Source organism: Salvelinus fontinalis, chromosome 38, assembly GCF_029448725.1.
Source record: "Salvelinus fontinalis isolate EN_2023a chromosome 38, ASM2944872v1, whole genome shotgun sequence".
In the NCBI taxonomy this organism is placed as follows: Eukaryota; Metazoa; Chordata; class Actinopteri; order Salmoniformes; family Salmonidae; genus Salvelinus; species Salvelinus fontinalis.
The window spans coordinates 7,432,373-7,459,873 of NC_074702.1; the positions used below are offsets into that span (position 1 = coordinate 7,432,373).

General features: G+C 43.7%; 1 protein-coding gene across 3 annotated transcripts in view; it reads left to right on the forward strand.

Moving 5' to 3' along the window:
* Positions 1-27,470, forward strand: part of LOC129837622 (disintegrin and metalloproteinase domain-containing protein 22-like) — a 143,289-nt gene extending 115,819 nt beyond the window's left edge. For 2 of the 3 annotated variants that reach the window (XM_055903930.1, XM_055903932.1), the window contains 17 exons: positions 2,535-2,634; positions 2,839-2,910; positions 3,025-3,117; positions 5,851-5,982; positions 6,072-6,135; positions 6,260-6,365; positions 6,530-6,649; positions 8,166-8,334; positions 8,470-8,581; positions 16,178-16,268; positions 16,389-16,442; positions 16,629-16,736; positions 19,678-19,778; positions 19,926-19,992; positions 21,112-21,201; positions 22,236-22,359; positions 23,034-27,470. In XM_055903930.1, coding sequence (XP_055759905.1) covers positions 2,535-2,634; positions 2,839-2,910; positions 3,025-3,117; positions 5,851-5,982; positions 6,072-6,135; positions 6,260-6,365; positions 6,530-6,649; positions 8,166-8,334; positions 8,470-8,581; positions 16,178-16,268; positions 16,389-16,442; positions 16,629-16,736; positions 19,678-19,778; positions 19,926-19,992; positions 21,112-21,201; positions 22,236-22,359; positions 23,034-23,054 — 1,624 coding nt within the window. In that variant the 3' untranslated portion in view covers positions 23,055-27,470. The remainder of the gene's footprint in view (positions 1-2,534; positions 2,635-2,838; positions 2,911-3,024; positions 3,118-5,850; positions 5,983-6,071; positions 6,136-6,259; positions 6,366-6,529; positions 6,650-8,165; positions 8,335-8,469; positions 8,582-16,177; positions 16,269-16,388; positions 16,443-16,628; positions 16,737-19,677; positions 19,779-19,925; positions 19,993-21,111; positions 21,202-22,235; positions 22,360-23,033) is intronic. The other variant, XM_055903931.1, reaches the window with a different exon arrangement.
* The last annotated feature ends 31 nt before the right edge of the window (positions 27,471-27,501 follow it).

Below are 27,501 nucleotides of genomic sequence, written 5' to 3' on the forward strand. Positions count from 1 at the left end.
CCACGTAGAGTTTCACCAATCACATTCTATGTTCTGAATAATATGTTATACCTCTCTCGGTTAACTGTGGAGCTCTTGTACTGTCCTTGTCAGCCAAATGTTCACCGTTCATTGTGTATTTCTGTGTGTACACGCTTGCTGCTTTGCAGCTTGTGTGGGTGAGTGTATCTATATGGATGCAACTGTGTGTGAGCGCTTTGTGTGTTAGTATGGAGGATGTGTGTCTTTACCCCTCTTCTTTAATACCTCTTGCGTTTCCTCTCAATCCCAAATGGGACAGCAGGTGAGCAGAAGCTTGGCTAGAACGCTGCTCGTGCAGTTTGAACCAATCGGCTGCCTGGAAGGGTTGTCAGTCATCTCAACCTTTCCCATTCCATCCAATAGCATTACGGCCTCTGTGGCTCGACGTCCCGCCGTAGCTTCGTCTTCTTCTTCAGATGATGCAGTGTAAAGAAATACAGCTCTGTGGTCTGATCTCAGCTGTATTTATTTATGTTCATTATGTACATATATTTTTTTCAGATTTATTTTCATATATTTTTTCAGTTTTGGGCTGATGTCACTCGCTGAGCACTTTTGGAGCAACGGATTGTACTACTGTTATACTCATAGGGGGATCCCTTTTCCCCCTTAAAGCTTTGACAATGAGCCCTACCCATCATGTCTTGTCCATCTAACCGATTGATACAGTCTGCAATGTCATTCCCCTGATTTATCTCCATTAATACTGTACTCAACAGCACTGACCCCTCTTAGGATTCTATCTTTGATATTGTTATCTGACTTTTGCAACCTCTCCGTGGGGTCAGCATGTCACATGTCAAAGGTCAGAAGTTATTATTTACCCTTTCCCCCGCACATGGCTCTTACCCAGACTCCCTCTCTCTAAGCAGAGGTCAATGGTATTTCAGACACTCGTATTCAATGAGCAAGTATCAGTCATGCCCATTGATGGACTTTTTATTTTCTCTTCTCAGCGCATGCATGTCTGTTCCTATTAACTAATACTGACAGTCTACTGTGTGGTGGTTCTCTCCATCAAAAGGGTTTGGGTTCTATCTGGGTTCCTTAATTAATGTGTGTGTGTGTGTGTGTGTGTGTGTGCGTGCACAACTGGGTTGTTAGCCAGCCTGGGGGTACCATAATGCACTGGATGAATGAGAGACTTGTGTTTGTATCACCCTAGGTTCCTCTGTGTTAGGTTCTTCATTACTGAGGGTTTTACTATGTTGAGGCTATGTTGGGACACCGCCCACAAATGGGAAATGTTCTTTATCAGTCATAATACACGATCCTCTCTTCATTTAGAGTGTTTAGCGAGAGAGAAGAAGAGACAGAGAGAAACATAGAAAGAAGTAAGGGAGGGTTGATGTATATCTACATTGCCAGTGATTCATTGGAGGTCTCTCTCTCTATCCCTATCTCTGTTATTGTGAGCCTTTGTTTGATTGCTAATCAGTATGACTCTCACTACTATTGTAAGTGCTACAATAATCCACACTCAACTCAGCCCCTTGACTTCCACCATTTCCTTTCTCCGGGAAAGCTCCTGTTGGGCTCAGGATTTGCTGCATTGTGTTTACAGCACTAGCTCCCATTAGCCACTCACTAGCATTACTACTCAAAGCGGATACATATTTGCTGTATCATTTAGCAACAGTGCTATGGCGAGACAGGACAATAGCATCTGAGGCTAAGCCCTGATTGCAGGAATGCAGAGCAGCAAGGGGTCAACACTAACAATGACAGACTAACAACAGAAAGACCCCTGATTGAGTGTCAGTTGCTTACTAGCAAACCAGGTGCTGTTGATTACTTCAGGGCAAAGGGGGTCTGCAGAAATGTATTAATTTGAGGTCAATCAATTTCTGCAACAAAAGACACCTTTGTCCTTAAGCTATCAATGGGACCTGATTTCTGCCACCACACATTTACAATTTACAATTGGCTCATTCATCCCCCTCCTCTCCCCTGTAACTATTCCCCAGGTCGTTGCTGCAAATGAGAACGTGTTCTCAGTCAACTTACCTGGTAAAATAACGGTAAAATAAAAATAAAAACATCACTGATTGTGCATAGGTTATGATTCACAACCAGAAGCAACAACAAGGACAACAACAATAATTTGACAAATATTATTTCCTCTACACACCATCAGTCAATATTCATCTTGTATGCCAATGCCATACCGCTACTCTCCCTATTCTTAGACTGTGGTCATCAACAGATAAAAGGTATGTTATTCTATAGATGGTGGGCTGTAAGGGATTGGATTGGACTGAAATGGAACCAACTCTTAGAATCAGTCAGAAATGTTAGTCAGTCTTGTTCAACACGTTTTGTGGTGAATGTTTCCTTCCTGTTCATATACGGTAATTTGTAAGTATATACCACACTACTGGCCGTCTCTCTGTAAGGACAACGCTAAAGCAACACAAGAGTGGCACAGTGTGTCTCAGAGGGATGTGTGTTGTTGTTGACGTGCTGCACTTGTTTCCACTGTAACTGCGTGACTCTGTGGTTGTGTTGAACAGCTTCTACCTGCCCAAGAGGTTCTCCAACTGCAACGTGGAGGAGTACCATACCTTCCTCAACAGTGGTGGTGGAGCCTGTCTCTTCAACAAACCCATAAAGGTACACACGCACACACACACACACACGCACAGCACACGCACAGACACACACACACCCCTGGAGGGGATAATGAAGAAAATAACTTCAAGGCTTATATAGCGCTTTTCTTAAATTTCACCTAAAGCACTTAGATTAACCTAAACACTCTCTTCTCTCTCCTCTCTACTCTCTTTCACTCTCCCCCCTCGCTCTCTGTGACTCCAGCTGGTTGACCCTCCAGAGTGTGGGAATGGTTTGGTGGAGCCAGGGGAGGAGTGTGACTGTGGCAGCCCAGCGGTGAGTAGCTGAGAGTGGACAGACATTGGCCCTAGACACCTCTGGTCCTGGAGAATCTACAGGGAACCTTGATTCATATGCGTTTGTTTATATGTGTTTGTGTTCCTTCACTAGGAGTGCGAGAGGGAGGGAGAGAAGTGCTGTCAGAAGTGTACACTCACACAAGGCTCAAAGTGTAGCGACGGACTCTGCTGTAACAACTGTCAGGTACAGGAAACTATGCATTGTCACAACACGCATATACAGTGGGGCAAAAAAGTATTTAGTCAGCCACCAATTGTGCATGTTCTCCCACTTAAAAAGATGAGAGAGGCCTGTAATTTTAATCATAGGTACACTTCAACTATGACAGACAAAATGAGAAAAAAAAATCCAGAAAATCACATTGTAGGATTTTTTATGAATTTATTTGCAAATTATGGTGGAAAATAAGTATTTGGTCAATAACAAAAGTTTATCTCAATACTTTGTTATATACCCTTTGTTGGCAATGACAGAGGTCAAACGTTTTCTGTAAGTCTTCACGAGGGTTTCACACACTGTTGCTGGTATTTTGGCCCATTCCTCCATGCAGATCTCCTCTAGAGCAGTGATGTTTTGGGGCTGTTGCTGGGCAACACGGACTTTCAACTCCCTCCAAAGATTTTCTATGGGGTTGAGATCTGGAGACTGGCTAGGCCACTCCAGGACCTTGAAATGCTTCTTACGAAGCCACTCCTTTGTTGCCCGGGCGGTGTGTTTGGGATCATTGTCATGCTGAAAGACCCAGCCATGTTTCATCTTCAATGCCCTTGCTGATGGAAGGAGGTTTTCACTCAAAATCTCACGATACATGGCCCCATTCATTCTTTCCTTTACACGGATCAGTCGTCCTGGTCCCTTTGCAGAAAAACAGCCCCAAGCATGATGTTTCCACCCCCATACTTCACAGTAGGTATGGTGTTCTTTGGATGCAACTCAGCATTCTTTGTCCTCCAAACACGACGATTTGAGTTTTAACCAAAAAGTTATATTTTGGTTTCATCTGACCATATGACATTCTCCCAATCTTCTTCTGGATCATCCAAATGCTCTCTAGCAAACTTCAGACGGGCCTGGACATGTACTGGCTTAAGCAAGGGGACACGTCTGGCACTGCAGGATTTGAGTCCCTGGCAGCGTAGTGTGTTACTGATGGTAGGCTTTGTTCCTTTGGTCCCAGCTCTCTGCAGGTCATATCCTAGGTCCCCCCGTGTGGTTCTGGGATTTTTGCTCACCGTTCTTGTGATCATTTTGACCCCACGGGGTGAGATCTTGCGTGGAGCCCCAGATCGAGGGAGATTATCAGTGGTCTTGTATGTCTTTCATTTCCTAATAATTGCTCCCACAGTTGATTTCTTCAAACCAAGCTACTTACCTATTGCAGATTCAGTCTTCCCAGCCTGGTGCAGGTCTACAATTTTGTTTCTGGTGTCCTTTGACAGCTCTTTGGTCTTGGCCATAGTGGAGTTTGGAGTGTGACTGTTTGAGGTTGTGGACAGGTGTCTTTTATACTGATAACAAGTTCAAACAGGTGCCATTAATACAGGTAACGAGTGGAGGACAGAGGAGCCTCTTAAAGAAGAAGTTACAGGTCTGTGAGAGCCAGAAATCTTGCTTGTTTGTAGGTGACCAAATACTTATTTTCCACCATAATTTGCAAATAAATTCATTAAAAATCCTACAATGTGATTTTCTGGATTTTTTTTCTCATTTTGTCTGTCATAGTTGAAGTGTACCTATGATGAAAATTACAGGCCTCTCTCATATTTTTAAGTGGGAGAACTTGCACAATTGGTGGCTGACTAAATACTTTTTTGCCCCACTGTATGCACATATGCATAATCAATCAATGAAATGTATTTATAAAGCCCTTTGTACATCAGCAAATGTCATGAAGTGTTATACAGAAACCCAGCCTAAAACCCCAAACAGCAAGCAATACAGTTGTAGAAGAACAGTGGCTTGGAAAAACTCCCTAGAAAGGCAGGAACCTAGAGAGGAACCAGGCTCTGGGGGGGTGCCAGTCCTCTTCTGGCTGTGCCGGGTGGAGAGGAACCAAGCTCTGAGGGGGTGCCAGTCCTCTTCTGGTTGTGCCAGGTTGAGAGGAACCAAGCTCTGATTGGGTGTCAGTCCTCTTCTGGCTGTGCCAGGTGGAGAGGAACCAGGCTCTGAGGGGGTGCCAGTCCTCTTCTGGCTGTGCCTGGTGGAGAGGAACCAAGCTCTGATTGGGTGTCAGTCCTCTTCTGGCTGTGACAGGTGGAGAGGAACCAGGCTCTGAGGTGGTGCCAGTCCTCTTCTGGCTGTGCCTGGTGGAGAGGAACCAAGCTCTGATTGGGTGTCAGTCCTCTTCTGGCTGTGTCAGGTGGAGAGGAACCAGGCTCTGAGGGGGTGCCAGTCCTCTTCTGGCTGTGCCTGGTGGAGAGGAACCAAGCTCTGAGGGGGTGCCAGTCCTCTCTGGCTGTGCCGGGTGGAGAGGAACCAGGCTCTGAGGTGGTGCCAGTCCTCTTCTGGCTGTGCCGGGTGGAGAGGAACCAAGCTCTGAGGGGGTGCCAGACCTCTCTGGCTGTGCCGGGTGGAGAGGAACCAGGCTCTGAGGTGGTGCCAGTCCTCTCTGGCTGTGCCGGGTGGAGAGGAACCAGGCTCTGAGGGGGTGCCAGTCCTCTTCTGGCTGTGCCGGGTGGAGAGGAACCAGGCTCTGAGGGGGTGCCAGTCCTCTCTGGCTGTGCCAGGTGGAGATTATAAGAGTGCATGGCCATTAAGACCAGATTGTTCTTCAAGATGTTTAAATGTTCATAGATGACCAGCAGGGTCAAATAATAATTATAGTGGTTGTAGTCTGTGCAACAGGTCAGTACCTCAGGAGTAAATGTCATACACCTGCTGACATGCTTTGACCTGTGTTGTGTTGTGTGTGGGCAGATGGAGTTTATGGGCGTAGTGTGTAGGGAGGCAGTGAATGACTGTGATATTCCAGAGAACTGCACTGGTAACTCCAGCCAGTGTCCCCCAAACGTGCACAAGATGGACGGCTACTCATGTGAAAAGGAACAGGTAAGAGATATCAAGAATAATCAGAGTGGACCAGCTGGTGTGTACAGGTGTGTGTTTGTGTTTGACGTGTACCATTCCTCTGTGTCCAGGGTCGTTGCTTCAACGGGAGGTGCAAGACCAAAGACAGACAGTGCAAGTACCTGTGGGGAGAGAGTGAGTAACAAAACTCTTTTGATTCAATCACTGATGAAAACGTTTTTATCCACCTCAATGACACTCAAAGCAGGTTATCTGTGTAGGTTGTGACATCATCCCTGTTCATTGTCTGATTTTTCAGAGGCGACCGCTGCTGAAAAGTTCTGTTATGAGAAGTTGAACATCGAGGGGACAGAGAAGGGGAACTGTGGGAAGGACAAAGACACATGGGTCCAATGCAACAAGCAGTAAGGACACCTGTTTGAACACAGAACACAATACACAGAATACAATGACATGCCATCGCACTGTACTTCTATCCTTGAACATAACATGTGTCCAGCAAAGTTTAGGTAAGTAATGGAACCTGAACTTAGAGAGAAGGTTCATCACTACTTCCTGTGTGTTTCAGAGACGTGCATTGTGGGTACCTGCTATGTTCCAACATATCGCCGGCCCCCCGACTAGGAGAGTTGCAGGGGGGACTGACGTCCTTCTCTGTTGCACAGCACAGCGCCTCGCTGGACTGCAGGTACACACACACACACACACACACACACACACACACACACACACACACACACACACACACACACACACACACACACACACACACACACACACACACACACACACACACACACACACACACACACACACACACACACACCACTCAGACCAGTGTGACTCGGTCAGAGGTCACCAGACTGATTCATTCAGCGTGTGATGGTTCTCCTTGGGTTGCTAAGGAATTGCAGTCCATTCATAGATATTTACACACGCTGATTGATAAAGCGACCTCCTTATATTTACGTCACTAAACACAATTACTATTTAGCGGAACAGAATTCCTATTGTGTGGACCCATTTATCTATAACTGTACTGTAATTATCATGAACACACAACACCACCAACCCACACATGCACCTTTAGTCAGACTCTCTCTGGGGATGCAATTTGTCTCAACTGATGATTGATTTATTTTATTTATTTATTTAATCATTCAAAAGACGCATATACAGTATATAGCCAAGAACAAGAAGTCCATGCATTAAAAACCTAGCAAGGATAACACGATGAAGTCTTAGCTTATTTAATAATAGGAAAAAAGAAATGCCACAAATTTGAAGAAACAAAGAAAAAGGGATTTAATTGTTTCTGGTAAAATAATGAAAGATTAGAAAGAAGAAACAGTATTTGACATATGGTCCATTGTGGACGATGCAGGCCTCCAGAGCACATACAGAATAATGTCTCTAGCTCTCTCTCTGACGATGCAGGCCTCCAGAGCATATACAGAATAATGTCTCTAGCTCTTTCTCTGACGATGCAGGCCTCCAGAGCACATACAGAATAATGTCTCTAGCTCTCTCTCTGACGATGCAGGCCTCCAGAGCATATACAGAATAATGTCTCTAGCTCTTTCTCTGACGATGCAGGCCTCCAGAGCATATACAGAATAATGTCTCTAGCTCTCTCTCTGACGATGCAGGCCTCCAGAGCATATACAGAATAATGTCTCTAGCTCTTTCTCTGACGATGCAGGCCTCCAGAGCACATACAGAATAATGTCTCTAGCTCTCTCTCTGACGATGCAGGCCTCCAGAGCACATACAGAATAATGTCTCTAGCTCTCTCTCTGACGATGCAGGCCTCCAGAGCATATACAGAATAATGTCTCTAGCTCTTTCTCTGACGATACAGGCCTCCAGAGCACATACAGAATAATGTCTCTAGCTCTCTCTCTGACGATGCAGGCCTCCAGAGCATATACAGAATAATGTCTCTAGCTCTTTCTCTGACGATGCAGGCCTCCAGAGCACATACAGAATAATGTCTCTAGCTCTTTCTCTGACGATGCAGGCCTCCAGAGCATATACAGAATAATGTCTCTAGCTCTTTCTCTGACGATGCAGGCCTCCAGAGCATATACAGAATAATGCCTCTAGCTCTCTCTTTGTGAATTCAATTCTATATTTGATTTATTTATGTCCCATCTATATGAATGGATCCCTGTAACTGTGTTGTGTTGTGTGCTGTATGTCAGTGGCGGTCATGTGATGATAGACGGGGACAGTGACCTGGGCTATGTGGAGGATGGGACAGCCTGTGGGACAGAAAGGGTCTGCTTCAACCACAAGTGTCTGCCCCTTCAGGAGTTCAACTTCAGCACCTGCCCTGGAACCACTGAGAAGACCATCTGTTCTGGACACGGGGTACGGATACACACACACAAATGCACAAACACACACATGCATGCACACCCACTTTCTCTCTCTCTCCAACCTTTCAGCTCCTAATACATATTTTTGGTGTGTGTGCCTGCATGCTTGTGTATGTGTGTGTTGCAGATTTGTAGTAACGAGCTGAAGTGTGTGTGTCACTTGGGTTGGACTGGAGACGATTGTAACTCCACATCTCCTCTCAGCTACCTGGTGGTTGGACCCACCGCCTCTGTATCAGGTACAAATAACTCCACACATCTCCCTATCTCTCTCTCTAACTCTTTCCCTCTCCCCCTATTTATATAAGCCCTGCTTATAAATAGCTCTCTTCCTATCTCTCTCTCTCGCTCTCTTGTTCTTTCTCTCTCTCTCTGTCTCTGTCTCTCTGACTCTCTCTCGCTCTTTCCCTCACACTCTCTCTCCCTTTCTCCCTCTCTCTAACTTTCTCTCTCACTCTCTAACTCTCTCTAACACTAACTCTCTCGCTCTCTCTCTAACTCTCTCCCTCACTCTCTCTAACACTAACTCTCTCTCTCTAACTCTCTCTAACACTAACTCTCTCTCTCTAACACTAACTCTCTCTCTCTCTCACTCTCTCTCTCTCTAACTCTCTCTAACACTAACTCTCTCTCTCTAACACTAACTCTCTCTCTCACTCTCTAACCCTCTCTCAATTCAATTCAATTCAATACAAGGGGCTTTATTGGCATGGGAAACATGTGTTAACATTGCCAAAGCAAGTGAGGTAGACAATAAACAAAAGTGTATAATAAATAAACAAATTAACAGTAAACATTACACATACAGAAGTTTCAAAACAATGAAGACATTACAAATGTCATATTATATATATACAGTGTTGTAACAATGTACAAATGGTTAAAGCACACAAGTTAAAATAAATAAGCATAAATATGGGTTGTATTTACAATGGTGTTTGTTCTTCACTGGTTGCCCTTTTCTTGTGGCAACAGGTCACAAATCTTGCTGCTGTGATGGCACACTGTGGAATTTCACCCAGTAGATATGGGAGTTTATCAAAATTGGATTTGTTTTCGAAGTCTTTGTGGATCTGTGTAATCTGAGGGAAATATGTGTCTCTAATATGGTCATACATTGGGCAGGAGGTTAGGAAGTGCAGCTCAGTTTCCAGCTCATTTTGTGGGCAGTGTGCACATAGCCTGTCTTCTCTTGAGAGCCATGTCTGCCTATGGCGGCCTTTCTCAATAGCAAGGCTATGCTCACTGAGTCTGTACATAGTCAAAGCTTTCCTTAAGTTTGGGTCAGTCACAGTGGTCAGGTATTCTGCCACTGTGTACTCTCTGTTTAGGACCAAATAGCATTCTAGTTTGTTCTGTTTTTTTGTTAATTCTTTCCAATGTGTCAAGTAATTATCTTTTTGTTTTCTCATGATTTGGTTGGGTCTAATTGTGCTGTTGTCCTGGGGCTCTGTGGGGTGTGTTTGTGTTTGTGAACAGAGCCCTAGGACCAGCTTGCTTAGGGGACTCTTCTCCAGGTTCATCTCTCTGTAGGTGATGGCTTTGTTATGGAAGGTTTGGGAATCGCTTCCTTTTAGGTGGTTGTAGAATTTAACGGCTCTTTTCTGGATTTTGATAATTAGTGGGTATCGGCCTAATTCTGCTCTGCATGCATTATTTGGTGTTCTACGTTGTACACGGAGGATATTTTTGCAGAATTCTGCATGCAGAGTCTCAATTTGGTGTTTGCCCCATTTTGTGAAATCTTGGTTGGTGAGCGGACCCCAGACCTCACAACCATAAAGGGCAATGGGCTCTATGACTGATTCAAGTATTTTTAGCCAGATCCTAATTGGTATGTTGAAATTTATGTTCCTTTTGATGGCATAGAATGCCCTTCTTGCCTTGTCTCTCAGATCGTTCACAGCTTTGTGGAAGTTACCTGTGGTGCTGATGTTTAGGCCGAGGTATGTATAGTTTTTTGTGTGCTCTAGGGCAACGGTGTCTAGATGGAATTTGTGGTTCTGGCGACTGGACCTTTTTTGGAACACCATTATTTTGGTCTTACTGAGATTTACTGTCAGGGCCCAGGTCTGACAGAATCTGTGCAGAAGATCTAGGTGCTGGTGTAGGCCCTCCTTGGTTGGTGACAGAAGCACCAGATCATCAGCAAACAGTAGACATTTGACTTTGGATTCTAGTAGGGTGAGACCGGGTGCTGCAGACTGTTCTAGTGCCTGCGCCAATTCGTTGATATATATGTTGAAGAGGGTGGGGCTTAAGCTGCATCCCTGTCTCACCCCACGACCCTGTGTGAAGAAATGTGTGTGTTTTTTGCCAATTTTAACCGCACACTTGTTGTTTGTGTACATGGATTTTATAATGTCGTATGTTTTACCCCCAACACCACTTTCCATCAATTTGTATAGCAGACCCTCATGCCAAATTGAGTCGAAGGCTTTTTTGAAATCAACAAAGCATGAGAAGACTTTGCCTTTGTTTTGGTTTGTTTGGTTGTCAATTAGGGTGTGTAGGGTGAATACATGGTCTGTTGTACGGTAATTTGGTAAAAAGCCAATTTGACATTTGCTCAGTACATTGTGTTCGTTGAGGAAATGTACGAGTCTGCTGTTAATGATAATGCAGAGTATTTTACCAAGGTTACTGTTGACGCATCTTCCACGGTAGTTATTGGGGTCAAATTTGTCTCCACTTTTGTGGATTGGGGTGATCAGTCCTTGGTTCCAAATATTGGGGAAGATGCCAGAGCTAAGGACGATGTTAAAGAGTTTTAGTATAGCCAATTGGAATTTGTTGTCAGTATATTCGATCATTTCATTAAGGATACCATCAACACCACAGGCCTTTTTGGGTTGGAGGGTTTTTATTTTGTCCTGTAACTCATTCAAGGTAATTGGAGAATCCAGTGGGTTCTGGTAGTCTTTAATAGTTGATTCTAGGATTTGTATTTGATCATGTATATGTTTTTGCTCTTTATTCTTTGTTATAGAGCCAAAAAGATTGGAGAAGTGGTTTACCCATACATCTCCATTTTGGATAGATAATTCTTCGTGTTGTTGTTTGTTTAGTGTTTTCCAATTTTCCCAGAATTGGTTAGAGTCTATGGATTCTTCAATTACATTGAGCTGATTTCTGACATGCTGTTCCTTCTTTTTCCGTAGTGTATTTCTGTATTGTTTTAGTGATTCACCATAGTGAAGGCGTAGACTCAGGTTTTCCGGGTCTCTATGTTTTTGGTTGGACAGGTTTCTCAATTTATTTCTTAGATTTTTGCATTCTTCATCAAACCATTTGTCATTGTTGTTCATTTTCTTTGGTTTTCTATTTGAGATTTTTAAATTTGATAGGGAAGCTGAGAGGTCAAATATACTGTTAAGATTTTCTACTGCCAAGTTTACACCTTCACTATTGCAGTGGAACGTTTTACCCAGGAAGTTGTCTAAAGGGGATTGGATTTGCTGTTGCCTAATTGTTTTTTGGTAGGTTTCCAAACTGCATTCCTTCCATCTATAGCATTTCTTAATGTTACTCAGTTCCTTTGGCTTTGATGCCTCATGATTGAATATTGCTCTGTTCAAGTAGACTGTAATTTTGCTGTGATCTGATAGGGGTGTCAGTGGGCTGACTGTGAACGCTCTGAGAGACTCTGGGTTGAGGTCAGTGATAAAGTAGTCTACAGTGCTACTGCCAAGAGATGAGCTATAGGTGTACCTACCATAGGAGTCCCCTCGAAGCCTACCATTGACTATGTACATACCCAGCGTGCGACAGAGCTGCAGGAGTTGTGACCCGTTTTTGTTGGTTATGTTGTCATAGTTGTGCCTAGGGGGGCATATGGGGGAGGGAATGCTGTCACCTGCAGGCAGGTGTTTGTCCCCCTGTGTGCTGAGGGTGTCAGGTTCGTGTCCAGTTCTGGCATTTAGGTCGCCACAGACTAATACATGTCCCTGGGCCTGGAAATGATTGATTTCCCCCTCCAGGATGGAGAAGCTGTCTTCATTAAAGTATGGGGATTCTAGTGGGGGGATATAGGTAGCACACAGGAGGACATTTTTCTCTGCTAAGATAATTTCCTTTTGAATTTCTAGCCAAATGTAAAATGTTCCTGTTTTGATTAATTTAATGGAGTGAGTTAGGTCTGCTCTATACCAAATTAGCATTCCCCCTGAGTCCCTTCCCTGTTTCACACCTGGTAGTTTGGTGGATGGGACTACCAGCTCTCTGTAACCTAGAGGGCAACCAGTGGGTCCGTCTCCTCTATACCATGTTTCTTGCAGGATGACAATGTCTGCATTACCGATTTCTTTGGTGAAGTCCGGGTTCCTGCTCTTTAGGCCAAAGGCAGATGACCTCAGGCCTTCGATATTCCAGGATGATATAGTGAAGGCTTTTTGTTCCATAAAGTGTCCAATGTTGTTGGTCGTGGTTTGGCCTCAGGCCAGTAAGTGTGAGCAGAGCCTGCTGAGCATCTGGTACATGCCGTTGGCTTGGGCGAGTGTAAGAGTGGGGGTTGGGCCTGTTTGCCCGCTCACTACCTGGGCGTATGTGTGACTTCCATGTTGATGCCCTCTTTGCGGGGGTGGGGTGCATGGGGTGGGCAGGAGTGGCATAGGTCTGATCTGAGGGGGCCTAAATTGGGTGTGGGCATGGTTGATGTGGGGGGGTGTTGATTGGTTGGGGTGGGGGTATGGATGTGTCTGGGGGTGCTGTGGTCTGGATGTAAGTCCTCTTGGTGTGGGTTCTCTATGTGCAGGTCCAGGGGGGGTCCTGAAGGTCTTGGAGGGTGTCTCGCTGGTCTGGGTGGGTTGTCTATTGATCTGTTGCTCCTGTGTGAAGTGTTGGGGCTGCGTTTGAGAGCGATGTCCTTTAGAGTCCGGGCAAAGGTGGGCACTGCTGCCTTGTAGAGGTGGACCTGGTCATAGAGGCTGTTTAAGTCCAGGGTGGAGTGGTGGGCCAGAAAGACATTTGGTTTTGAGGCACAGTCACGGGAAATGCTTGCGTTTAACTGCTGTATTGTAGCAGGGTGGAGATAACCACTTGTGCGTTGGGGAAAGTAGAAGAAGCTTTTTCAATCACTCCCTTCAGTGCTGTGGCCACCCTTTCCTGCTGTGCTCTCAGGTCGTTTGTGCCTGTGTGTATTATTATGTGGCTAGGTGAGCCTAGTTTGTCCTCAGACAGAAGGTCTAGGGCGCGCTGGGTGTTTGGACACCAGAGTTTAGACACACTGTGTTTGGGAAAAAGTTGTTTTTCTTCTATATATTTCCCATTTGAGTCCATAAGGAGGACAATCTGTGTCTTGTGTTTGTCCTCAGTGGGTGTGGGGGGGTTGTCAGGAGGGCTAACAGGGTGGCTGACAGGGGGGTTGCTCAGAGGGGGTGAGAACTGCTGGGCTCTGGGTTTTTCTTTTGTCTGTTCTGCTGTGATGTCGACTCTATGGTCAGGGTCTGGTGTGGACTGTTCTGCTGTGGTGTTGAGACTTTTGTCGGGTGCTGAGGTGGGCTGTTCTGCTGGCGTCTCTGTGGGGATGGCCACCTCCCTAGTGGGTTGTTCTCTGTCACATGCCATCCCCCTCCACCTCTCCTCCAGCAGTCTGATCCTCTCCTCCATCCCCCTCTCCCTCTCCTCCAGCAGTCTGATCCTCTCCTCTAGTGCTCTGTTCTGCTCCTGCTCCTGCTTCTGCTCTTTCTCCTGTTGAAGTTGTCTCACCACTGTCCAGAGTGCAGATATGTCTCTCTCCACCTCCAGCTCTCCGGGTCTGGTTAAAGGGGTGTTGTTGTGCTGGACTGTTGTCTGGGTCTGTGCTGACTGGAGTGTAATCACCTGCTGTTCCAGCTCCCCCTGCCTTACCTCCAGCTGGGTGAATTTATTCTTCATTTCAATGAGGGAGAAGTACTCTGTGCTGGGAGGTTGACTGTCTGCTGAGGGTTGCTCGTCTGTGTGATTATATGATGAAGAGGTCTGGTCTGACCCGCTTGGGGTGGGGGTATCTTTATCAAGGGAGAGCTTCTCCTGCTGGGCTAAATCTTTGATTAGGTGAAAGTCCAGCTGAAACTGTTTGGGGTTGCCCTGTACCAATACTGTTCCAGACTTATAAAGATTTATGTTAGCTGACTCCTCGTCATCGTTGTCAAGAATCCTGAGTTTCCACCCCTCGTTAACCCCCCCTCTCTTAACAGAGGGGTAGTGTGCTAATATAGCACTATGCCATGCCAGGGGATGGTTTGTGTGGAAGATAAGGTTGCTGATGTTCCCATTTTTGTAATAGTCAGCAAAAAGTGTCTCTTGATTTTCCATAAGGAGCTTCATTTTGTGATCTTTTCTTGCCTTATCATTCTTTACACTCACAGGGTACTGTATTTTAATTACCTCTGAACAGCGGGAGGCAGCTTCTAAGGCCTCTCCATTTGGTTGGGGTAGACTATTCGACTCTCCTGCCATTGTTGGGCTAATGCGCTTTGACACCTCTCACTTGACACGTAAGTGCTAGTTGAAGTTGTATCAAGCTTGGCAGAATTATGTTACCATTCAGTCCTTATAAAGTAATGTCATGTATTTTTCTTCTTGGCTTTTGGAAATAGAATATAGTTTCAGACTAAACATTACTCACTCAGTTCCAGGTTGGGTGGTGTTTTCAGGTTTCTGTTGTTTTCCAGAGAATTTGCTGTATAGAATAATTAATCCTTGGTTGTTGTGAACTTTTCAGGTGATTCCGTAATTCCGTCCAAAATCAGGTTGTAGGTTTTGAGTTTTGATTTGAAGTGAGGGTTATGTTGTAGAGGGTAGCATCCTGTATGTGTTCCTGACAAAAAAATCAAAGTTTAACTAACTCTAAATCTATCTTTTTTAAAGAAAATGCTGAAAAATGCAGGAGCTCATCTGATCGTGACCTCTCTCTCTCTCTCTAACTCTCTCTAACACTAACTCTCTCTCTCACTCTCTAACTCTCTCTCTCTCTCTCTCACACTCTCTAACTCTCTCTAACACTAACTCTCTCTCTCTAACACTAACTCTCTCTCTCACTCTCTAACTCTCTCTCTCTCTAACTCTCTCTCTCTCTAGCTCTCTAACTGTCCTACTCTCTCTCTCTCTAACTCTCTAACTCTCTCTAACACTAACTCTCTCTCTAACTCTCTCTCTCTCTAGCTCTCTAACTGTCCTACTCTCTCTCTCTCTAACTCTCTCACTCTCACTCTCTAACTCTCTCACTCTCTAACTCTTTCCCTCTCCCCCTATTTACACAAAGACTCTGTAAGAGGTTTTGGTTTGACATACATATTTAAGCCTTTATTTTCATCATAAATCATTGGTTCATTCATTGTTTAGTTATTTAGCATATAATCGTTATTTTTGGCCTTTACGTTTGCATTAGTATCTGTTTTTTTTCAAGCAACCAGGCACATCTTTCTTTTTGTTTGTTGTTTATTTTCACACACATTCTTTGTCGACAGGCTCATGTCATTGATGGAGTGACGCTGAGGTCAGATCTGAGTTCCTCTTCATTGTGTTTGCCCCTTCTGTGATGTCACTTCCTCCTCTTTCTCCTCCTCTCACCCCATCCCAGTCTCCCCAGCCTGTAGTCAGTCATGTTTTTGAATCCTTCTACGTTTCCCCTCAAAAACATACACATCAATGTTTGTAATCTGTTTCCTCCACTCTTTCCTTTCAGATCTCTTCCCTCTGAGTGTGCTGTGTTTTAGTGTACTATTGAAGTGAGGTGTACCCACTTGATCACTTCAAAGTGTATTTCTCCTACAGATTAATCTGGAAACAACTATAATACAGTTTGTTTATAAAGTGCTCTCTCTCTCCCCCCCACCTCTACCCCCCTCTCTCAGGTATCACCAGTACTAACATCATCATCGGAGCCATCACTGGCTCCATTCTGTTCCTGGCTCTCATCCTGGCCATCACCGCCTGGGGATACAAGTGAGTAGAGCTGGACCTCAGCTCTAGACCTGGGATAGCTGACTAGTTAGGATTAGGAACTGGTTTGGGATCCTGTCATTGGTCAGTGTGTCTGATGTGACCGTCCTTCTTCACTAACAGGAGCTACAGACAGCGGTGCTACGTTGAGTCAGAGGTTCACAGAAGATTCTGCAGGTTTGTCATCCTCATTCTTTCCCATTTACATTTTTGTCATTTAGCAGCGCGACGTACAGTTCCACATTTTCTATAACGGTCATTAGTTGTTGATCTATTTATGTGTTGGTCAATTTGTTGATGTGTTTGTGAAATCACATCTATGTCATGACAGTGTTCAGATGTCTGTTTGTTGGCGTTTCTCAGGCAAATGCCTCCTGGTGACTATGTGAAGAAACCCGGCGATGCAGACTCGTTCTACAGTGACCTGGCCCCTGGGGTCAGCACCAACTCAGGCTGTAGCTCCAAGAAGAGGTCTGGCTGTCTGTCTAACCTGCAGATATACACGCTCTCTTTCCCCCCCTCCATCGCCTCCATCTCACAAAACATCTCTCTGTTTGCATTCAGGTGTGACTTCATCTCACTGCTATCGCAAACGTGTGTGTGTGTGTGTGTGTGTGTGTGTGTGTGTGTGTGTGTGTGTGTGTGTGTGTGTGTGTGTGTGTGTGTGTGTGTGTGTGTGTGTGTGTGTGTGTGTGTGTGTGTGTGTGTGTGTGTGTGTGTGTGGTCAGGGGGTTTCTTATTTTGTGTGTGTCGAGGGTATCTTGTCTTGTTCGCAATATGTGTAGTTGGTTGTGCAGGGTTGGTTGCAATATGCTTCTTTCTGCACATTCTTCTCATCATGTTGTCATGGTATCACTCCCTATTGTCATGGTATCGCTCTCTGTCATCATGCTATTGTTCACAGTCGTCATGGTGTGGTAGTCTGTTCTCATGGAATGTACCATCAGTCTCCTTCCTGTCCTCCTCCTACTTTGAGCTGTCTGTCTGTTCTCTACTGTAGACAAAGGAAAATAATATTATAATAATATACAGTCGTGTGTGCATACATTTTACGTATGGGTGGTCCCAGAAATCAAACCGACTAAACAGATGTTGTAAATCTGGGCTCCCAAGTGGCGCAGCGGTCTAAGGCACTGCATCTCAGTGCTTGAGGCGTCACTACAGACACCCTGGTTTGATTCCGGGCTGTATCACAACCGTCCGTGATTGGGAGTCCCATAGGGCGGCGCACAATTGGCCCAGCGTCGTCCGAGTTTGGCCGGTGTAGGCCGTCATTGTAAATAAGAATTTGTTCTTAACCTGTCTAGGATGAGCTACTGGAGCTACTGATGAGCTATTTTTAAAACATTTTAAAAATCGGACATGTTGGCTGGATTCACAAGATCTGTGTCTTTCATTAGCTGTATTGGACTTTAATGTGTGAAAGTTAAATATTTAAAAAAAATATTTTTTGGACTTTAATGGGGGGTGCCGCTAGCGGCACCCCCCCCCCCCCCCCCCCCCCCCCACTGAAAAGGCAGAGCCGCGAAATTCAAAAAAAATATTTTTTTTAAATATTTAACTTTCACACATTAAAGTCCAATACAGCTAATGAAAGACACAGATCTTGTGAATCCAGCCAACATGTCCGATTTTTAAAATGTTTTACAGGGAAGACACAATATGTAAAGATGTACATTTATTACCTAAAAACACATTAGCATAATCCACCATCTTTTATTTGTCCACCAACACCAGTAGCTATCACCAATTCGGCTAAACTAAGATATTTATAGCCCCTAACCAAGAAAAAAACTCATCAGATGACAGTCTGATAACATATTTATGGTATGGGATAGGTTTTGTTAGAAAAAAGTGCATATTTCAGGTAGATGGCATAGGTTACAATTGCACCCACCGTCACAAATGGACTAGAAAAACTACATTGAGCAACGTGTTTACCTACTTACTAATCATCAAACATTTCGTAAAAATACACAGCATACACTAATCGAAAGACACAGATCCTGTGAATACAGACAATATTTCAGATTTTCTAAGTGTCTTACAGCGAAAACACAATAAATCGTTATATTAGCATAGCACATAGCACATAGCAGCCCAGCATTGATTCTAGCCAAAGTGAGCGATAAAAGTCAACATCGCCAAAATATATTAATTTTTTCACTAACCTTCTCAGAATTCTTCAGATGACACTCCTGTAACATCATATTACACAATCCATATAGAGTTTGATCGAAAATGTTTATATTTAGCCACCAAAATCATGGTTAGACAATGTGAAATGTAGCCAAGCTGGTGAGAAAATGTCCGTGCGCCACTTAGACAGTGATCTACTCTTATACATAAATACTCATAAACGTGACTAAAAAATATAGGGTGGACAGGGATTGATAGACAATTTAATTCTTAATACAATCGCGGAATTACATTTTTTAAATTATCCTTACTTTTCAATACAGTTTGCGCCAAGCGAAGCTACTTCAAAAAACATGGCGTCCTAAGCCACTAACATTTTTCGACAGAAACACGATTTATCATAATAAAAATGTCCTACTTTGAGCTGTTCTTCCATCAGTATCTTGGGCAAAGGATCCTTTCTTGGGTCCAATCGTCTTTTGGTGGAAAGCTGTCCTCTTGCCATGTGGAAATGCCAACTGCGTTCGGGATGAACTGGAAGCGTGCCCAGCAATTCAGAGCGTTTCAGAAATAAATGTCCCAAAATCGCACTAAACGGATATAAATTGCTATAAAACGCTTTAAATTAACTACCTTATGATGTTTTTAACTCCCATAACGAGTAGAAACATGACCCGAGTAATATTACTCCCTCCACTAATGCTTGGAACAGGCGCGGGTCGGTGTCCTCTAGGCGCATGACGCAGCTCCAAAAGAGTGACTAGCCTCAGGGTTTTTTCATTTGTAGTGCCTGTGAACGCGCAATCGACCCCATTCAAATCGTCATCACGTAAAGGCATCCAGGGGAAGACGTAAGCAGTGTCCGTATACTCATAGCAATAACAGTGCCCTTTTAACTGACTCCAGATCAGGGGCCAAAATTTCTGAAATCTGACTCCATGTCAGGGAAATTGCTGTAGAATGGGCTCTGTTCCACTTAGAGACAAAATTTCAACTCCTATAGAAACTATAGACTGTTTTCTATCCAATAATAATAATAATATGCATATTGTACGATCAAGGATTTTGTGGGAAGCCGTTTCAAAAATTACACGATTAGCATAAATAGTCACAACAGCGCCCCCATCCTCAACAGGTTAACTGACTTGCCTGGTTAAATAAAGGCTAAATAAAAAAATAAAAAGTCTGGGAATCAGGTTGTCAGTAATGATGATCGTGAGGATAATGGTTATCACAGTTTCACAAGGAAATATAACTCTGTGTGTGTGTGAAGGTCTAACGGTCTCTCCCACTCGTGGAGCGAGCGAATCCCTGACGCCAAACACATCTCTGACATTTGTGAGAACGGGCGACCCAGGAGCAACTCATGGCAAGGTAAATACACACACACAGAGCACACACAGAGCACACACAGAGCACACACAGAGCACACACAGAGCACACACACACACACACACACACACACAGAGAGAGTTATATTTCCCTGTGCTAACCGTGTGTTACTGTGGCCTTCCTCTGTAGGAAATCTGAGTGGAAATCGCAAGAAGTCGAAAGGGAAGAAGTTCCGTCCTCGCTCCAACTCTACAGAGTAAGTCACCATGTTCCTGGATGGGCTTCCACATGGCTCAGGGATTGTATTTACACCCATCCAAATCAGCTCAAATAGCAGCAAGCCAAGAGGTTCTGTATGATGAAATAGACTAATACAAATTGTGGGGTTCTTGTAGAATCTGTGAATCCAGCATTTCACAAGAACTTTATAAGAAAGTGTATTAATGAGTTACATTGACTATTACCAGATTTTGTTACCTCAGAGACGCCATGGTTCTAGAATGTTGTACTGCACTGTTCTATAAAGAAAAATGGCATTGTAGAGTGCATGTGGGACTTAATGGCAGTCACTATGGCCATGCTTTAACTGACAAATGCTATTTGTTTTTATCTAGGGGTTAGTGTTATGGGTGAGGGTAAAGGTTAAGTGTTAAGGTCAGGGCTATTACTTATAAAGATGACATTTGTGAAACCATACTTCTGTTCTTTCTAGCATGGCCACTCAAAAACAACCCTAACTGCACATGCTCCCCGTGAAGGAACACAATTAACGCCTTGTTGACCTTTCAGCCTTGTTGATCTCCCAGCCTGTTGTTACATTTACATTTAAGTCATTTAGCAGACGCTCTTATCCAGAGCGACTTACAAATTGGAAAGTTCATACATATTCATCCTGGTCCCCCCGTGGGAAATGAACCCACAACCCTGGCGTTGCAAGCGCCATGCTCTACCAACTGAGGCACACGGGACCACCCGTGTGGCTTGTTTATTTGTTCCCGGTCTTGGCACCTGAGGTCATATGCAGAGCAACTGTTCTTGTTTGAATGCATGGGAGTGCATGAGGAGAATTTAACTGCTTGGACCGATTTGTGACATCTGGCCAAAATGCAAATGACCATCTTACTAAAACACACATTCATCTAGTCAAGTTCTTCACAGTCCCATCTTGTCTTCCTCTCACTTGCATCTTGGTGGTGTGTGTTCAGAATGTCTTTGGTCTGCTCTGCTCTCCTAAAATATCTCCTCTTCCTCCCTCGTCCTCTTTCTCCCTCTTCCTCATCTCCATCCTCCTCCCTCTCATCCTCTTTTTCCTTCTGTTTCCTCTTCTCCTTTCCTCCTCCCTTCTCGGTGTGTCTATCAATCCCCACTCCTGCAGGTATTTAACCCCTCGCTTCCAAACAGAGCATTATGATGTAACTAAGTGGGTAGAAGATGTGAATAAAAACACTGAAGGACCCTACCTTAGGTATTACCTCAGGTCATCTCCTATTCCTCAACAACGCCCACCCCCCTCTTTTAACTCCCCTTTGGCTTGGTCCGTGTATTTGGGTTCAATTTGGCCAGCGGAGGTAGGGAAGGGTTATACCAGTGGTTCCCAAATGGGGGTCAGTTCCCTTTATCACAGATAAAGAGCAGATTGATTGGTAGTTCTGGTGATGATGTCAGAGCATTGGTTGACAGCTCTTGGTCCTCTTGTGTCTTTGGACTCCCATGAATCATTGCTTTTAGCTTACGATGGTTCCTTCTAGGATTTAGGATGGTTGGATGTATCAATAGCTGCTGAACCTTTACAACAGTTTTACATTTTGTTGAGTATTGAGTAACATAATTGTCTTGCTTCATTTGTAATGACACCAAAAAGGAAGTCATTCGAAATAATCTCTATTACTAGTCTATTTCCTTATTTTCCTCTGTTGCTCTTGCCATCTTCTCTCTCTTTATCTCTGCATGTTCAGTGTTGGGTTTGCTCTGATGGCATCATTGTGCTACACACATGTCTGAGTCCCCTACTGAGTGTCTCTGTGCTCACCGGCCTGGTCGGTTCACATTTACCCACCATGACACCATCTTCACTAGACCTTCTGGTCCTGCATCAGCCCAGATACGCCCCAACACAGGCACAGGTCTAGTCAAATGAACTGTACTCAGTGGGTGACTGACTGACCTGCCCACTCCCACTCCAACCACAGCACAGCTGGCCCTGTTGCATTGCTGATGATGGTGCAGCGGTTGATGATGTCATAGGCAGGTCAATGAGAGGTAGAGGTGACTGTTCCCAGACCAGGGCTGTTCAGGCTGGTCTACTCTGGCACAGGCAGATGCTTCCCCTAACCACAGCTCTAGGGTCAAATTATCATACCCCCAATCTGATCCATAACCGTTAGGGTCATGAAAAAATGTTTGCCTCAGTGTTTAGGGGCAACTTCTGCCTATTCCGGGCAGATCAGTAAGAATGATGATGTCACCGTTTATAGTGAGGTAATTTCCTGTCTCTTTCAGGACGCTCTCCCCGGCGAAGTCACCCACCTCCTCCACGGGGTCCATTGCATCCAGCCGGAGGTACCCTTACCCCATGCCCCCCCTCCCCGACGACCAGAGGAAGGCCAACAGGCAGAGTGCCAGGGTAAACTACTCTAATAACACAGTATATAGCACATACTGCACATAACATCTCATATGTAACATATACTGCACATAACATCTCATATGTAACATATACTGTACATAACATCTCCTATGTAACATATACTGTACATAACATCTCATATGTAACATATACTGTACATAACATCTCATATGTAACATATACTGCACATAACATCTCATATGTAACATATACTGTACATAACATCTCATACGTAACTTATACTGTACATAACATTTCATATGTAACATATACTGTACATAACATCTCCTATGTAACATATACTGCACATAACATCTCCTATGTAACATATACTGTACATAACATCTCATACGTAACACATACTGTACATAACATCTCCTATGTAACATATACTGCACATAACATCTCCTATGTAACATATACTGCACATAACATCTCATACGTAACACATACTGTACATAACATCTCATACGTAACATATACTGTACATGACGTCTCATACGTAACATATACTGTACAGAACGTCCTAGAAAGTAGGTAAATACAGTAGTAGTTCATGACGTGTGTACTATAAATACCCCTATTGCATTGTGGGGTTAACTGCAGTTAAGGTACTGAAGCCATTATCTAATTATAGTCTTTGTCTCTTCATCTCGTTTCTCTTCCTGCAGCTGTGGGAGACTTCAATATAACACTCCTGTTATCTACTCTGCAAAACTACTTAAGAACTACATTTTCGTCCACTTTTCTATAAATAAAAAAATACAAATCAAAACAAAATTGAAACAAAATGACGAAAAAAGTGAGCAACTGGTATGAGCGGAAAAGAGAAGCGGAGGAAGATGAAGAGGAGGAGGGTGTGAGAGTGTGAGAATTTGTGAGAGTGTGTGCGAGGTCCGTCAGACCTGACCTGCTCAGTAGGGGACGCTACAGGGGCCATCTGTCATTCCTACACTGACAAGCCAAGACAGAACGAGGAAAGACAAGATCCCTTTCAGATTAGTTGGAGATCCACCAGAGATCAGCCCTTCACTCATTGGTGAGGAAAAAGCAAAGCTGTTGTGATGGTAACGGTGCAGACAGAGAGGAGAGGCCTCGTTGGGGATGTCTCCCCCACTCCCAACACCCCAACATCCCCCCAGCTTCCACCACACTCTTCTAGCTCCTCCCTCAAACTGTCCCACCTTACCTTACTCACCTCTCCCCCCAACACCCCTCTAGCCCTGCCCCCATGTAAACTCTCTCCTCTGATTGGTGCTCTTCTCTGTTGAGGGGCGCGGACAGCTATCATATCGGCAGATTTCTTTACCATTTTGAAGCACGCTGTTTAATTACTGTAGAAAACTCCAACACTGTATGCATGAGAACCCCCTGTTAATCAACTCTTCCTAGTGTCATAAAGAAGAAGAAGTCTGGGACGGACAGCATGCGGGGGATGGTGATGTCATACATACTGTAGGCCTTTAAGCTTTCTTTACATTATAGGCTTCTTCTATCTCTGTGATCAGCGACTCATTATGAACTGCATCACACATTATACTAGCCAACTGCCCCTGACATGGACCCTAGACCCTAGCCACTCCCTGTTCTCTTTCTTTCGCCGTGTCAGGTTTTCCTGAGGGATCTAGTTATCGTTGTAAATATGTACAGCTTAAAGGCAGAGTAATGTGTGCTTTTCTTTTTGACTTACTGAGAGGTGAATGATGAAGGGATGCTCCCCCTCTTCTCCTCCTGCGGTGGTTCGTGTTATAGACAGACAGGGTCTCCGTAGGTCTTTGTAGAGACCCCGTACTTGTTTTTTCTGTCTGTTTCTCTCTTTTCATTTCTGACTGAACTCTCTTCTCTCCCGTGTGGCTGTGTGAACACTCCAGCTTTCTTTTTCTTCCACAGCAGAATGTACAAACAGGGTTCTATATTTCCTCTTTGTGTCATCCTTTTCTCTGAGTAATGCACACTCAGTCACAGCCCGTCATTATTAAGACAGTAAACTTAAGAATGTCATTGATTTATAACATTACTGAGCATTTTATCCATTTGGATATTGATAATGGTCAATATGATTTGAACTAAGATAGTCCCATGAGCCCTTCCTCGCTACAGAGGGGAGAGAACAAGTGTTTTTTGTAGTTTTAGATGTGATATACATGTTCATTTGGCCATGGTTGTTTAGAGAAGTTGGAGAAATGTCCTGTGACTATAATCATTCCACACTACGGTCTGTGTGTACATCAGGGACAGACTGGCCATCTGGCATTTTGGGCAAATGCAAGATGGCCTGGTCCATTTTTTACACAATGGGCCTGTCTTACTTTTTTTGGGGGGGGGGGAAATGATAATTATCTTGCTAATAATGGGGGCCTCGAGGAAAGAAATGGGCCGTTGTGTTTAAAATGCCAGAGACGATTTCTGGTCCCAGTCCGCCCCTGGTACACAGTGTAAGACCAGACATAACAGATAGATACAACTGGAACCGACAACGCCACTGAGATCCAACTGGACGATGTGGGAATAACAATGTGGAAACTGAACATTGTGTCAGATGAATTTGGATTTGGGATTTATTTGGATAAAATTATTAAAATGTGCATTTTTGCTTTTGTTTTGTTTCCTACTGTAAGTTTGCCCTGCTGTCTGTAAATGATGAAGTGTCCTGTACAGTGCTTGCTGTTTGAGATTTATAGGACCAACAGAATGACAATGGATCTACTAGCTAGCACACTATCGCTGTTCTGTAGTAATCTGTCTGTGAGGCTGTATTACGAAATAAGCATGTCATTGAAATACTTTTTCCTTGATTGCCAATTGCTGTTATCTTCTTGGAATTTCATACCACAAACCCCATTCCAGTAGTGAACAGGTTTTCAACATAATCAACCAGGTCTCAAACATTTTCATTAATGGCCCGAGGAATCTAGTGGTTTAAATGTGGCTTAAGATTCAGGTTCAGGTTCTTACCTACTCAGAGTAGGATAAAGTGTCCCTAGTCACTGATCCAAGGTCAGTTTTGTATCTTATCCCCCTGATGGTAAATGTTGTGATTTGGGGAGTGGAAAGCTGATCTTAGATCTGTGGCTAAAGGGAAACATATTTGTACAGAAGTCACAACCCCCATCCTGTAGTTACTGTACTGTCCATATCAGCTGTATGTTAACTGCGTATGCTTAAGTTTAAAATGTGGGCACTGATCGTTTTGATTTTCTACTGTATGCAATATAGATATTAAGATCACAATATCACATTAATATTGCTACTGTATGACAAGTCTCAAGTATTTTTTTTTACTCTTAAGTTCCTGTATATGTTCACTTCTCAGTGTTGTGTACAGCCGTTATTCAGACAGACCAACTGCATTATTGTTCTTCTGTGCGTTGAGTGGAATGGAGATATGATGCGGCCATTTTAGTTTTTAAAGCACACACTAGTCTCGGACCGCTCTGGCATGTGAAGATCTGTACGTGTCTTCTATGGTATGAGGATGGGACACAGCTATAGCAACATGGGGTGCATTATGCTATAGAGATCTATGCAGGTGAGCTCATGTTGACTAAAGCTCTCATCACTCGTCTTATTTCAATTACGATATGATTGGCTGGTGCTTAGTAACTTGAGATTTGACCAAGGGATTACCTAGGCCGTGGTAATATGAAAATAAAGGATCATACTTGTCAAGCAATATTTTAAATATCATACTGTCTTAATTCTGACATCTATGATAATTTACCTGCAGGTCATAGGATTGAGGTAAATTAGACGTTAGGATGGTGGCAGGTGGAACCTGTCCAGGTAACAAGATGTAACTTGTCTGATGTGTGTTATCTGTATTAGTGGCTTGACTGACGTAACCCAACCGGACCCACAGAGAAACGTCCAAACGCACACAAAGTATGGACAGATTCTTGAATGTATCAATACAACCAAGCACCAACCACCCAGCCGTAGCCTGTGGAGAAGTAGGTTATATCAGGCCTCTGAATGCACCATGCAGTCTACTGAGAAGTAGGTTATATCAGGCCTCTGAACGCACCATGCAGTCTACTGAGAAGTAGGTTATATCAGGCCTCTGAATGCACCATGCAGTCTACTGAGAAGTAGGTTATATCAGGCCTCTGAACGCACCATGCAGTCTACTGAGAAGTAGGTTATATCAGGCCTCTGAACGCACCATGCAGTCTACTGAGAAGTAGGTTATATCAGGCCTCTGAACGCACCATGCAGTCTGAGAAGTAGGTTATATCAGGCCTCTGAATGCACCATGCAGTCTACTGAGAAGTAGGTTATATCAGGCCTCTGAATGCACCATGCAGTCTACTGAGAAGGTTATATCAGGCCTCTGAATGCACCATGCAGTCCCATCCTGCTGCAGTATGCTCCTACTGCGACCTTAACTTTCATATGTACCGCTACAAAATCTATATACAGTGGGTTCCCAAATGATTGACACCCTGCATAAAGATGAGCAATAATGACTGTAAAATAAATAATTAAAATACTGAACTAAATTGTATGTAACAAAAGAATTGGGAAATTATATTATTTGATAATAATACTTTTGCTCAGAGAAAGATCTACCTCAAAAAGGTAGGGGTCAAAATGATTGAAACGCCAAAGGGTTCTTATAAAGTAATCAAAAGTTTCATATTTGGTCCCATATTCCTAGCACACAATGACTACACCAAGCTTGTGACTCTAAACTTGTTGGATACAAAAAAAACACGTGCTAGAAATATGGGACCAAATAAACTTTTGACTGACTTTATTTCTAAGAATCTTTAGGGGTGTCAATTTTGACATTCCTTTGAGAAAATAAGTATTACTTGTTGAACAATCGTTCACTGAGCAACTGTATTAGCATAAATCAATCGTTTCCCCCTTTAAAAAAAAATACAATATAGCTCACTATTTGAATTATTTCATACAATCATTATTGCTCATCTTTATGGAGGGTGTCGATCATTAAGACCCCACTGTATAATTACTGCACTTTTCTTTTACTGTATGCTGTACATAGACTGATAATGCAAAAATCAATGCCCATATTTGTTTTTCTTTTCTTACAATATCATTCAGTATTGTAATATATTTAATATAAAATAAAACTTTCATCTTTATTTTCTGTGTATGTATGTTTAGTTTCCCTTA